Below are 14,643 nucleotides of genomic sequence, written 5' to 3' on the forward strand. Positions count from 1 at the left end.
AGAAAGCAACAGGCAGGAGGTTGGAACGCTGGCTCGAGGACCACCACATCTACCTAAAACTGAGGAATCTGGAGGGGCCTTGGTTCAATCCAACTTGCCGTCCACAGCAACCTTGCCCCCTCCACCTGTGGTCAGGGCTCAGACAGACACTGGTATTGCAGCTTTTTCAAGGACCCTGGGCAATTCTGTTCTTTGACCAAAGACTGGATGGTAAATAATTTAGGTTTTGTGGGCCAAGAGGCAAAATGGAGAGGATATTATGTAGGTTATTTATATAACAAGAGAGAAAAAATTCACAATGTTTTTATTGATAAAATACAAACTATAATAATAATTAAGTAGGTTTTTTTGCGGCACACACACTAACAAGAGGAAAGGAGTTCCTTTTTGAAAGGGATAATATTTCTCTTAATTGGGGTTCAAAGGTATAGTAGCTATTATCACATAGATGCTCAAACGTTGAAGTGTGAAACAATGCTTAGCTTTCTGGTACAAACAAGGCAGCATGTGGGTCTGGCCTGCGGGCCAGTTAGCAGACCCTTGTAGTCCAGCACCAGTGCTCTGCAATGGGTTTGGGGGTATTCCAGGTTGGGGGTCGCTCCTGGTTTCGAGGCACCTCCATCGCCCCTTCCCGCACCCTCCGTCTGTGCCCAGTTATTCTGGTTCGTTGGCTCTCCCCCGCGAAGCAGGACAGAAAGGTCAAGATTAGGGCCTGGGGCTCTTCCACGAAGCCAGGCCACCCAGGGTTTCCTCGTCGTACCGCCTTCGGTGGGTAGGAGCCCCTGCCTCGCAGGTCCCCCGGCTCTCCCTCCAATCCGGCTCCCCCTCCCTCTCTCGCTCCTCCGGCTTCCCCCGCCCCAATCCTCTCCAACACCCCTTCTCCTCCCGCCTCCAACCTCGCCCCGCTACCCCATCTGTTCCTCCTCCTCCACCTCTTTCTCCCGGACGCGCCGCTGCACTTCCCCACTCCTCCTCCCTCAGCTCCGTCCCCTCCAGCTCCTCCCCCGGGACCCGCGCAAGCGCTTTGCCGCTCCTCCGCCCCCTCCAGCTCCTCCTCCCGGGCCCGCGGCTGCGCTTTCCCACTCTTCCCACCGCGCGGCACCTCCTCCTTCAGCTCCGCCCCCTCCAGCTCCTCCTCCCGGCCCCGCGGCTGCGCTTTCCCACACTTCCCACCGCGCGGCACCTCCTCCTTCAGCTCCGCCCCCTCCAGCTCCTCCTCTGGGACCCGCGGCTGCGCTTTGCCGCTCCTCCGCCCGCTCCAGCTCCTCCTCCTTCAGGCCGGCGCCTCCGGCTTCTCCTCCCCCCGCCCCGCCCCTCCGGCTCCGCCCCTGCTAGCTCCTCTTAGCTCCGCTCCGCTCTGTGGCCACCAGACGCGCTTTCCCGCTCTCGCCGCCGGTTCCTGCGCTACCGCCGCCTCCGCCGCCTCGCGCCGCTCCGAGCCCCGCGCCTCACCATGCCCAACATTGTGCTCTTCAGCGGCAGCTCTCACCAGGACCTGTCCCAGCGCGTGGCCGACCGGCTGGGCCTGGAGCTGGGAAAGGTGGTGACCAAGAAGTTCAGCAACCAGGAGACCAGGTGGGGGCCGGGCCGGGGAGGCCGCTGGGCGCGCGGCTGCGGGGCCGGGCCGGGGCCGGCGCCTGCCCGGGACCACCTCCACGGCTGCCCGTTCCCCCTTCCGGGGCGGGACGGCCACGCCGCGGCGTCCGGGAGAAGCCGAGGAGGGCGGCCCCAGCCCGGAAGAGCGACCTCGGGGCGGTCGCAGGGCTTCAGGGAGAGGTGGGCGCAGCCGGCGGCAACTTCATCGGTGCAGGGCACGCGGGGAGGGACGCCCCTGGGCGTGCTCGGCCCGCGGTCCGCGTTCCTGCCGGGCTCATCCCAAACCCCGGGCGCGCTGGGGAACGTCCCGCCCCTGTCCCCAGCCCCGGCTGCGGGCTGGGTTCGCCTGGGGCCCTTGAGAAATGCCGCTTCCCCGCCCTGCCCCAGAGGTTCTGATCCCAGGTCTGGGAATCGGCGTTTTAAAAGCTCCCAGGTGACAGTCCTGAGCTGCCAGGGTGCAGTCTTCTGAGGTATCCCGAGGGTGTGGTTGTGCAAAGGGTTTAAAGAGCCTGCGAACTCCAGGGCACACATGCTGGGATCCCTTGTGCCAACTTTAACTTGTCTGCTTCAGAGATGATGGACTTTGTTATTTCAGCTTCTTCGTTGTCATGGGACTCTGCTGGGTTCCAGCAGCAAGGCAGTGGCTTGAGTGTAACTGTTACCCGTGTCTGAGGTCCACAAGAAGTGGTCACCTCTGTTCACTGAGGTCCGGCTGGTGGCCCCCTCAGGAGCTGGGCCAGTGGCTCCTTTTTTTCCCACTTGCCTGAGTCCACGGAGCTCTTTGACTAATTTCAAGTTGATCTCATTCTCCTCTAACTTATATGTCTACCGCTGTCCTCAGTTACTGATCATTTTGATATCTTTGGCAGAGATCCAGTTCGGCCAACGTTTTCAGCAAGTGGTGCTGCATCAATTGTTGACAGCTGCAAAAAAACAAAACAAAACAAAACTCCAGCCATACTTTCCACCATTTCAGAAATTAACTTGAAATGGATCATAGGCCTAACCGTAAAACCTAAAGCTGGACATTCCTGGGAGAAAATCTTGATGATCATGGGTTAGGTAAGGATTGCTTGGATACTGAGGGAGGTGTATTATTACATATCAGAGAAGATGGTTTTGCTGTTATGTGAAACCCTTCTTCCAGGTGGGAAATCACCATTGCATGGCCCTGATGATAGTATAAGTGAAGAAACACTTGTGAATGAGTATCAGGGGGTATTAATGCAAGTGTCTTTCAGCTGAAGAATTGTACTTTGCAGAGTTGAATACAGAAGCCTCGAAGGATGTCTAGGGCCCTGGAGAAGGAGAGTGATCTGGTTTGAATGCTGCAGCATTTTGCCAGTCCTGAGTTTCAGTAGCTTTAAGAGGAATGGGCTCAGAGGAGGAGGGTATAGCTCAGTGGCAGAGCGTCTTCCTAACATGCATGAAGTCCTGGGTTCAATCCCTGGGGCCTCCATTAAATAAAAAAATAAATAAACCTAATTGCCCCTGCAACAAAAGTGAAAAAAAAATAAATGAGGTCACAGTTTTTGTTCAGGAGTTGGTGTTGTATAAGTCAATGAGAAATTTTTATTTGGTTCTGAGTATTTTTATAAGTACCACTTGATAATTAGAAATCATGAGGTTTCAAAAACTACTCAGTGTGAAGTTACATTGTCTCATGCAATATATGTATTGAATACATATATTCAATGTTTATTCATTGTATATGTACTTAGTATATATTGCATATAGAATATAAAAGCAATATATATATATATATAGCTTATATAGTTACAGTTTGTGTTTTTAATATCTAGACTGTAAAAGGTTAACTGGCTGACTTTTCTCTTTCCCATGAGCTGTCTAGGTCCAGAGACTGATTTTTACAAACAGTCCCCCCTGTACCAGGTACTGTGCTACTGATCCAGTTTTTTACCATGTGGTGCTGGAGATGAGAAACAGAAGGGCAAAAGGAGGAGAGAATTGATTCATTTCAGGTCAGGGGCCCCTTGCTAAATCTCCCTGAGCCAGGACCAGAAATCTGGTTTGCTGTCTGCTGGTCGTCACTCCTCCCATTCCCCATTTTAAAAACACTACCTAATCGGACACAGAGCTTTGCGATTTTACCTTCTCATCTCGAAATCATTTCAGCTCTGCAGGGAGCTGTTGGGCCCAGCTTTACAACAGACCACTGAAATCCCACGATGGGACAGCATTGATGATGGTGTCTGAAAGTCTGTGGTAACACTTCACGCTGGTCTGTTAACCTGCCCACGGGGTCCTTAGCTGTACTGTATGACCCCAAGTTCTGGTTCTCTGTTGTGTAATAAATCGTCCCAATAATTGTTGATTTGACTCTCAGACCTGCAATTTGGGCAGGCCCCAGTGGTGGCATCTGGGACGGGTAACAGGCTGGAGGAGCCACTTCTAAGATGGCTCACTCACATGGCTGGTAAGCTGGCCCTAGCTTGGGCCTGGAAGCTCGGTTAGGAGCCTCAGTACCTCTCCGCAGGGCTGCTGGAGCTTCCTTAGTAGAGCATGGAAGCTGGGGTCCAAGCCCAAGGATTCCAGAAGATGGGAAGTGGGAGAGGCCAGACTGTTAAGGCCCGGGCCCCAGATCTGGTGCGTCACCGCTTTGGTCACGTTGTGCTGCTGAGCACGGAGTCCTCCCAGATCCGGGGGGAGGGGACAGAGACTGCGCTTCTTTTATTTATTTATTTATTTATTTATTTATTTACTTTTTAAATGGAGGTACTGGGGATGGAACCCAGGACCTTGTGCATGCTGGGCACACGCTCTACCACTGAGCTGTACCCTCCCCCGCAGACCGCGCTTGTTGGTGGGAAAAGTGTTAGAGTCTGTGGCCATCTTTTAATGACCACACCCATTCGTTGTTGACTCAGATAAACTCATCAGCCTTCTTATTTCGGGATCAGTAAAGAGCCTCTGTCTGAACAGCCCGTGGATGCCGCCTTCTGGCCACAGTGTTTGAAAGACTCAGAATAAAGATCAGCCATGACCATCTTTGTGAGTAGAAGCAGGAATAGCTTGGGGGGAAAGTTGCCATGGTGACCGGATGTATTTTTCCATTTTCCCCTGGACTGCTAGTCATATGAAGATTGAGGTTCCTGAGGAAAAATAGGCCAAAGAAGCTGAAATTTGGGGGAGAAACAGTCATAACGCCAGGAGTTGGTAGGCTTTTTCTGTAAGGGGCCAGATAGTGGTTATTTTAGGCTTTGGGGGCCCACATCTGGTCTGTCGCTACCATCTACGGTTCTTTAGGGGAGAAGTTCATCATGGGTCCCTGCGTACCCTTCTGGAGGCTCCAGGAGGGGATCCATTCCTGGTCTTGTCCAGCTCTTCGAGGCTGCCCGCATTCCTTGGCTCTTCGCCCCTTCTTCCATCCTCAAAGCCAGCAACAGAGCACGTCTCACCCGGCTTCTGTCCTCACATCTTTCTCCAACGTCTTCTCTCTCCCTCTTCCATTTTTAGGGACCCTTGTGATGACACTGGGCCCGCTACAATAATCCAGGATAATCTCTCTGTTTTAAGGTCAGCGGTCTAAGTAACCTTAATTCCATCTACCACCTTGCTTCCCCTTGGCCATGTAAACTAACATAAGGTTCTGGGGATTGGGACAGAGACGCCTCCGGAAGGTCATTGTTCTGCCTACCACACCATTCTCAGCTCCTGGGCTGTAGATGGTCGGCCCTGCGATTTCCAAATTGACTTCACCCCATGGTCACTGTGATGCTCACAAAAAAATTACATTGAGCTCCTTAGCACTCGAGATAGGCGGGAGCACACAGACTGCTGTCTGTCTCACTCTCATCCTGAGGCTGGCATCGTTCTCTTTCCATCGGTAGCAAAGCACACGTGAGAATATGACCCGCTCTTATCAGAACTCATTTTCACATCACGTCCGCTTGAAACATGTCATTTTCGTCTTCTAATTCTACTTGAAGTTAAGTAGAAGCTTCTGTTGATAGACTGTGGTATTCCAAATGTCACTGGCATTTAAATTTTCTTGAGAAATAATTGGCTCTTTTCATAGAACAATACCGTTGGGTAAATTGGCTTATGGCAGGAGGAGGAATGCGGATAATTGTGTACGTGTGTATGCCAACGTTGGGCCGGCTTGTTCTCATGTTGAACACCCATAATTCTACACCCAAAGTACAGAAATTTTCTAATAAGCAATTTTCAAAGACTTTTGAGCGCCCACCTGCTCTTTCTCAAGAAGCTACTGGAGGATACCAATCAGCAGAACAAGGAAGTACCCCATGATGGGGCACAGAAAGTGGGAAGTCGCGGAGTGGAGGGGCTCCCCGGGGGCAGCTGTACACGGGTGGAAGGAGAACCTGGGTCAGCCAGCTCGGGGAGGACGGTGAAAGGGAGACCCCTCAAGGCCTCTGACATCGTGGGGTTTAGATTGTCACCCAGGCGTCAGGACTGCCATCTGTATTCAGTACGTAGAAAACTTCCCAGATGAAAAGGTAGGATACTTTCCTCCAGGGTAAACAGACCAAAAAAAAAAAAAAACCAACTGTGCATAAAAGGGAAATCAAACTTGGCTTTTAGCTGACTCCGTGGCTTGAGTGTGAATGGCATTGACACAGTTAAAATGTAGCCTTAAGACTTGGTTAGAAATCCTGACCTAAGTTGGGAGGATGGCAGGATGGAGATGGGCAGGCTGCCCGCAGTGCTGATGGTGGTACCCGGAGGAGGCAGAGGTAAATCTCATCCTCACACGTGATGCTGAAAATGAAACATCAAAGTGAAGCAATACAATCGTGAGTGAGGGACTTGATACAGCTTTTAGCTGTTTATCTTCAAGAGTTGAAATTGGCTGCCTCTGGGCTGTTTGTTACAAGCCATACAGAATGATTTGAATTTTCTAAGCAATATGTATAGGTAATGTTAATAGAAGTAAAAAACTAAAATACAGTATTTTGCAGAAAAGAGTTAAGATCACAGGCCCGAGGTGAATTTCTAAAGAGCAGATGAGATCCCCTCACAGAGGAAAAAGGCCACTTTGCAAGGTGGCCCTCGGCTGACCCCTGGGAACTTAGGTTTTGCAAGGTTTCCCACCGTCCCCTGTGGAATGGCTCATTGCTGAACTGTATAAACCATGTGGCTAACACTGAGTCCCTGGGAGTCTGAAATTTGGGGACTTGGTAAGCAGAGGGTGCCTACGTGATGTGCCCCCAATAAAACCCCAGGCACCGAGTCTCTGAGGAGCTTCCCTGTGGGCAGCACTTCACGTGTGTTGTGACAGCTCATTGCTGGGGGAATTAAGAAGACCTCTGACTCCACGGGGGGAGGACTCCCGGAAGCTGGCACCAGGTCTCCCCAGACCTCGCCCGTCTGCTTTTTCCCTTTGCTGATTTTGCTCTGTCTCCTTCTAGGGTAACGAGTCATAGCCGTGAGGACTACAGCCTGCCAGGTCCTGGCCAGTCACCAACCCTGGGGGTGGTCGCAGCGCTCCTTTGATATTAACAAGTGGCATCTTCCTTTTCCCTAGCGTGGAGATTGGTGAAAGTGTGAGGGGGGAGGATGTCTACATCATCCAGAGTGGCTGCGGCGAGATCAACGACAACCTGATGGAACTCCTCATCATGATCAACGCCTGCAAGATCGCGTCGTCCTCCAGGGTGACCGCCGTGATCCCATGCTTCCCCTACGCCCGGCAGGACAAGAAGGACAAGGTACGGGTGGGGTCCTGTTGGAGGAAGCTGCTCTGGTTCAACATCTACATTTCTTTTCTCACCTCTTACCCCGCAGTCCCTGGAAAAGGATTCCTTTCTGTTGTACTCATTGAGTAACGGAGCTTTCTCATCTGTCTCTGAACCAGCCATCGCGTTACTATCTGTAGGCATAGAAACAGATAGAGCATATTTTTGCAGGATGAAAATACCATCACTGTAGTCGTTGTGATGAAATTGTTGTATATCTTTGGGGCGGTGGATAGAACAAAATACACACATGTGCGCATGCATGAGGTCCTGGGTTCAATCCCCAGTACTTCCATTTGAAAAAAGAAAGGAAAGAAACTGGGGCGAGAACACATTGGACCTCAGCCTTGTTTCTTAGAGCTGCGTAGGAGTCTACACTTACCTCAAGATACTGAGTTTAATGTATACAATTATCTCCTTTTAACCTCCCAAGAGGAATGAAGTTAATACTGTTGAACTGTTCTTTTGTAACATTAACACTGTAGGAGACTCTGTGAGTTTCTAGAAGAAATTGAAGAAGATGGGGTCTTTGTCTTGGAGGAAAGTCAGGGTTGGAGGGAACCCTAAAGGGGATTGTAATACTTTGCTAGGGCTCCCATAGCAAATGACCACAAACTGGGAGGCTGAAGACAACAGAAGTGTACTCTCTCGCAGTTCTGGATGCCAGACGTCAGAGGTCAAGGTGTCAGCGGGGCTACGCTCCCTCTGAAGACTCTGGGGGAGCCTCTTTGCCTCTTGCTGTTTCTGGTGGCCCCTGGCATTCCTTGGCTTCTGGTGGCATCACTCCCATCTCTGCCTCTGCCTTGACGTGGCTGCCTTCCTGTGTCTCTGTGTGGCCTTTCTTTTATAAAAGCACGGTCCTGGCCCACCCTAATCCAGAATGACTTCATCTTGATCTTCACCTTAGTTGTATCTGCAAAGATCCGATTTCCTGATGAGGTCACAGCCTGGGGTTCTGGGTGGACGTGAGTTTTGGGGATACCATTCACCCCTCTCCAAGCTGTCCTGTATTTTATGAGTAGATGTTCAGTAGGTTCCGTGTGAATCCTTCCAGCTTACCAGACACTGCTGTTCTGTGATGTGGTAACTGATGATGAGAGGTTTTCCCAGTTCACCTCCATTTATTTCCATAATTCATTTTCTGAAACAACGCAATTTTTTCAACAGCACATAAGATCTTGTATATGGAAAAAAATCCCTTTTATAGATTTGAATTCCCCGTAAATTTTAGTGCCAAACTTCTTCAGGTGAGGTTTTCAGACCCCAGGCTGAATGCAGCATGGTCAGTTACTTTCTTACTAAAAGTTTGATCTCCAGAACCCCATCCTGCACTTGAAATAGGATCCACTGTATATATTAGAAGAGGTCTGCAAACTTTTTCTGTAAAGGGCTTTATGGTCTTTGTGGGAACTCCTGAACAATAGTTGTTTCTCAGAGACAGACAATATGTAAATAAACGGGCATGGCTGTATGTCAGTAAAATGATTTACGGACACGGAAATGTGAATTTCATATAACGGCCACATGCCGTGAAATGTTCATGTGTGTGGCAGGTAGAGGGGTTTTTGTGTGTGTGTGTGTGTGTGTGTGTATGTGACTTTGTGACTTGGCTTCAGCTTGTGGGTCGCCAAAACCTTTGATCCCACCTGTGAAGCATACGGCCTCCCACTTGTCATCTCTAAGTGGCTTTCAGTGTCAACTTGATTTGAAAGTTTTATGTGCATGTTTAGCTGCTAAGTTTCAATGTATTTATTTGGTCCCATCAGTATAGTCTGTTGTCTTAGCTCCTCCTCCATCTGTGTGTTTCCATGGACTATTTAGCATCTTCACCCTTGTCAGTGTCAAAAAGGACCTAATGCTCTGCTATAATTTCTCTTCCGTGTAACTGAAGGTTTAGTCAACTCTGTATTCTGTAATTTGTAATCAGCTTTTCCTTTTACTTCTAGTAGCTTTTGCATTTGGCCCTAAGATATTTGATAAATTACATCTTCAGTAAATTATTCCTTTTGTTATGAAATGGCCCTTTCCCACTGTTCAATGGTTTGTAACCCTAAGTTTCTTTTCAACTGACTCAAATATCAAGAAGCCTGCATTTTTGGTTTGTAGGTATCTGACTGGCAGTTACCTCTTGTTCCAAGATGGTATTTTCAGGCTTTGTTTCTTTTGTTTATTTATAGTGAAGTCTTCGTTGTAGAGAGAAGCTGGCATTGTCCGTGTGGCTGGTCTCCTGCCCCCACAGGGACGTGATGTGACTCCGGGCCCCTCCACTGCACTGACCAGAGCTCTCGGAACCCTCGTGGTTTAACTGTTCTGTGGAACCGCTTCATTTGACCCTCTCTTGATCTGTGCTCCTATTGTCAGATGTTTACGTGGGTTTTCCGTTTGGGGCCATTTTGAGCACCAGTTCCTTTCCTTCCTCTCACTGCTTCTTAGTCACTTGGCTGTAAGTGTGTTTCTTGGAAATAACATGGTAGCCGCTTTTAGTTTTTAACTCGATCAGACAACTCCACGACTTTCTGAACTGAAGCACTGATGGAAGAGCTAAGATGCTCATCGTCAGCAGCACAGAAGCGAGGATGTGGCAGCGGCTGAGAGACTGCGCAGACAGCAGCAGCGGGAATCCGGAGTTGAGAAATCGTGCACCTGACCGTTGGAGAAAACTGATAGGAAGGAAGATATCACAGAGGGCTGTATTAGTTTCCGATTGCTGCTGTAATAGGTTACTATAAATTGGGTGGCTTCAAACAACAGCAATTAGTCACTCACAGTTCAGGAGGGCAGAAGTCAAGAATCAGGGTGCGACAGAGCCCCGCCATGTCCAGAGGTTCTACAGGGGGTCCGTCCTGCCCTCTCCCAGCTTCTGGCAGCTGCCACGTTCCTTGGCTTGAGGCCGTATTACCCCGACCCCTGCTTCCATCCTCACAGGGCCTTCTTCTCTGGTCTCTGTGCAGTCTCCCTCTTTGAGGATACATATGCCAGCACTGAGGGCCGTCTGGGAGAATCTCCTTACCTCAGAATCCTTAGTTTAATCACATCTGCAAAGGCCCTCTTTCCAAATGAAGTAACAGCCGCACAGGTTCCAGGGCTTGGGACCTGAGATTGTTGAGATCAGCCCACTCCAGGGGGCCTGGAAGGAAGTCACCGATGGGTGAATAAGTGAGTCTTTTAAGAACAGCTCAGACTTTGAGATAGTGTCATTCGTATAGCATTTATCGTCTAAGTCAGGATACTTGAGAGCCTGAAAGGGGATTCTATGAGTAAGTATGCCACGGGAGTGTCTACCTGACTGTCCCAGGTGAGTCTGACTCACGGCCACCTTTTGTATAGCCTGTCGCTTTGGGACTGACCTTGGAGGTGACCGGGACTTGTCAATGGTCCCAGCACTATTGTCTCTGACCTGTCTGTGTAGTCAAGGTGCCTCGTGTTATAGTGAGGAGAGGCACTTCCATTCTTTTCACCACACTGGTCGAAAGGGAAATCCTTAATTTTGTCTGTTGATTGAGGTGTGCCTTTGTATTTTTCAAATTGCTGCTAATAATTTTTCTAACTATTCGTTTCTTTCCTTAGATCAAGTGGTTTGCCTTTGTATCAGGAAACAGTTGAAGTGAGGGTAACAAAGGGTTTAGTAAGCACTTAAGAGAAAGGGCCTGAGCCGCTGAGCATAGTCATTTACCAGCAAGGGTGAGTGAGGAGGCCCAGAGTGATGGGGGAAAACACTTCTTGTCCTTTTTGGCTTTACTTAGATAGGCTAAAGGCCCTGCAGTGTCAGAACGTGATGGGAAGTCATGGGCCACATTTGTCCTATGAGATCAGAAAGAAATCCTCCTCCTCGGCCCCCAGGAGGATCCGTGGGAAGCCCCCCAGACTTTCTCATGGCCTTTCCTCCCCGTAGGACTGCACTGTCTTTGGTGTCTAAGACACTGTGGAATTCCCTGCAATTGATCTACTTAGAGTTACTGGCGGAGAAGCCCAGAAAAAGCTAGAGCCTTTTAACCATATTCAGAGCTTGTTGCATCTCCCTGCTTCTTTGTAAGTAAGCTTTGGACAGCCGTAAAATCTTGGTTTTTGGCTTTATTTGTATGTGCAAGAAACCAGGGACAACTCCTGACAGTGAAGGAAAGGTTTCCTCTTGATCAGCACGTTGTAATACTAACATGGAAAAGTGATGACGATCTAGTGTTAGTTGTACAAGGCATGGTGCAGGGTGGTCTGAGCTCTGGGGCTCCGACTCTGGAATCAAGTGGGCTCAGGTTTGACTTTTAGTGTCATTATTTGCTCTTTGTCCTTTGTGTCTTTTCGTTTCCTCCTCGGTGAGTTAAAGGCAGTATTTACTACTATTTAGAAAGTGCTTAGCTTATAATACACAAGTGGGCAGACTTTTCTCCGAAAGAGGCAGGTGTCAGATTTTTTAGGCTTTGTGCACCACAGGGTCTCTGTTGGAATCACTCACTTCCATCATTTTGGTGAGAGCAGCCATATGTAATGAAGGGGCGTGGCCACGTCCCAATCAAACTTTATTTACGGGCATGGAAATTTCACATACTTTCCAAGTGTCACAAAATAGTGCTCTTTTTTGATTGGTTTCCATCCACTTAAAAACGTAAAAACCATTCTTAGCTCCCAGGTTGGTAGAAAAACAGACCACGGGCTGGCTTGTCCCCGGGGCCGCAGTTCCCGGCCCCCGCCCCCTGCTCTGGTGGCTGCTCAATAATTGCTTATTTCGTCCCCTGGTAGTAACAGTATGAAGTGGGCACAGCTGGAAAGAACTGCTTTTGAGGGGGTAGAGGACTTAGGGCTTTTTTGCAAAGTTTTCAAGGTTATGTTCTATTTTCAATGATAAAATTGTTTCTTTTTACTTCTTAACTGGAAAAATTGGGCTGTTGTGCTGACATGAATTTCTATAACCTTGGAAATTGTGAAAGCTTGTGTCATTTCTGCTTGGAGCAGGGCAGCATCTGACACATTGAGAGTAAGATCTGGACTATCTGGAGAGTCTCTGTCATGATTGGACTGGTTGGTTCGCCGAAATGCCATACTGATTTTTCTCTTTACTGGCTGTCAAGTCAGTTAGCTTGGGGATCATCTTTCCTGCAAGCCACATAGTGAAACACAGTACAAAATCCAAATTTGAAAACAGAGTTTGGAGGAGATCAGAAACTATGAATTTAGAAATGACTCCTGTGTTTTGGCTCGATGTCATGGAAAGATGAGAATGGAGGAATCTTTTTAGAGGTTATCAAATTATAGGAAGAGCCCCAAATTGCTTAGTATTGTGAGTAATTCCCAGCGATTGATTTGTTCTTTTAATTGGCCTGGAATTTTGTTAGACTAAGTAATTCTCACCATCAGTGAGGTTAATGACTGAGCCTCAGAAACTTGGTGTTCTAGAGATTCTGTTATTAAATATTTATCAAAGAACTATCGCATGCAAAGTACAGAGCTGGGTGCTGCAGGTGATGGGGAAATCTCCAGAACCAATTCTTTGCCCTTGAGGGATACATGGTCTAGTTGTCGACTATACACCGTACACAAAATACCTTCTGGTGTCATTCTGTCAGCAGGTGGCATCAGGTGGTCCCTAATGGTGGGGGCCAAATGCTCTGTCCCTTTAGAAGGGACAGATCACTTCTCTCTGAAGTTCTTGAGGTGCTTTAAAGTTGGGTTATTGGAACCAGGTTGAAGGATGAAACGCACTGGCTCAGTGGGGATGGGGTCGGGGTAAGGGTAAGGTGGGTGTGTGGCTGTGGAGGGCAAGGCTTCAAGCGTTCTCCAAAAGAGGGAGAGCGCAGGCTCGGTACACGATGTGGGGAGGATCCTGCCTTGTGGCCGATGTTGGGGGTAGGGGGAGGCAGTCCAGTTCTCAGTAGCTAGAGCCACCGTGGGGCAAGGGCTTTCTAAGCCAAAAGCAGCGTGGAACAGAGCAAGGGAATTACACGATGAAAACATGAGTTATAATATGTAGTCAGTTCAGAGGGTTGAACAATTCAAAAAACTGAGGAAACCTTCCCCAGAATCTAGCTTTCTAGGAACATCTACTGTTAACACTTGGGGATGTTGCCTCTCATTCTTTGTGTTGAGGGGGGAAGTGTGTGTGTGTGTGTGCATATATATGTGTATTTTTCTAAAGTAATAGGTTTCTTTTTAAGAAAAGAATGGTGTTATTAGAGAAAATAAAAATAATCTGTTACCATTGTGATATAATTACTTCCTGTGTGTGTTTTTACATGAACATACTCTGTGTGTGTGTGTGTGTGTGTGTGTATTTAACAGGGATCATTTATTTGTTACTGTTTTGAATGAAATCTTTGTTTTCAGCTTTACTGAGATATAATTGACATACAACATAGTGTAAGTTTGCATGAAACCTTCTCTTAAGCTTGCATTTGTGTGTGTGTGTGTGGTAGATTGAAATACTATTTACAGCAAAATGCTGAGCTCATTGCCTGCGTCTGGTCATGTCTGCGAAGTCCCTGGGATTGTTTGGGTGTGGACAGTCACTGTCCATAATTTACGGTGTGGAAGGGAAAGCAATGGACAAGTTAGGTAACTTCAGAGAGGGCACACTGTCCGGCTGCGTCTGTTTCTCAAAATAGCAAATTATCCATCACCTTAAGGTGTCCTTTCTTCTATCCGGTTTTTGTTGAATTTGTAACAGCATTCAGCGGTAGTGCGGTAGTGCGGAAGCGTGTCTGTAAGCACGGGCCTTGGCCTGAGCCTTCAGTGCTCTGCAGGGTGTGCCCCCGCCTCCTCCCTTCGGGCGTGCCCCCACCCGCCCTCCTGGACCACTGCCTGCAGCTGCGCTAGGCTTTGTTCAGTCCCAGGATGTGACGCTCGGCCTCCGTGATGTCACATGTGCCGCTCTTTCTGGAACGTTAGTCTCCCCGCCTCTGCTGTCAAGGGCCTTGAAAGCAGCTTCCGCAGAGGGGCCTCTCCCAACCAGCATCTTTCAAAGCGACGTCCCTCATGCTGGTCTGTGTGTCTCTCTCACGCTCACTTTCTCTCTCGGTCCCTATTATGCTACACACTTGTCACAATTTGAATGATCTAAATTGTGATATTACAGGTAGGTATGCTTAATTACTTGCTTCTTTGATGTCAAGCGTGTTATCTCAAAGGAATTGATGTAAATAGTAAATATTTGGTGAATAAAATGGGATGAAGATCTTTTGCTATTATAACACGTAGCTATATTAATAATTAAATTCTTTAAATTATCAAAGTGTTTAATAATTGTTAGGTATTAATGTTGATTTTCTTCACGTGTAATACAGCAGCTGTGATTCATCTTTCCCATGTAAATCTTAGTGGGAGGAATTTGAATGTCTCC

The 14,643-nt window shown here is 48.4% G+C and overlaps 1 protein-coding gene across 4 annotated transcripts in view; it reads left to right on the forward strand.

Moving 5' to 3' along the window:
* Window positions 1-1,320: 1,320 nt before the first annotated feature.
* The window catches only part of PRPS2 (phosphoribosyl pyrophosphate synthetase 2), a 30,479-nt gene continuing 17,156 nt past the window's right edge, over window positions 1,321-14,643 (forward strand). For 2 of the 4 annotated variants that reach the window (XM_074359551.1, XM_074359550.1), the window contains exons 1-2: window positions 1,322-1,575; window positions 7,106-7,289. In XM_074359551.1, coding sequence (XP_074215652.1) covers window positions 1,454-1,575; window positions 7,106-7,289 — 306 coding nt within the window. In that variant the 5' untranslated portion in view covers window positions 1,322-1,453. Of the gene's footprint in view, window positions 1,576-7,105; window positions 7,290-14,643 lie in introns of all 4 variants that reach the window. The other 2 variants (XM_074359552.1, XM_074359549.1) reach the window with 2 other exon arrangements.

The sequence above is a fragment of the Camelus bactrianus genome, chromosome X (assembly GCF_048773025.1).
Source record: "Camelus bactrianus isolate YW-2024 breed Bactrian camel chromosome X, ASM4877302v1, whole genome shotgun sequence".
NCBI lineage: Eukaryota > Metazoa > Chordata > Mammalia > Artiodactyla > Camelidae > Camelus > Camelus bactrianus.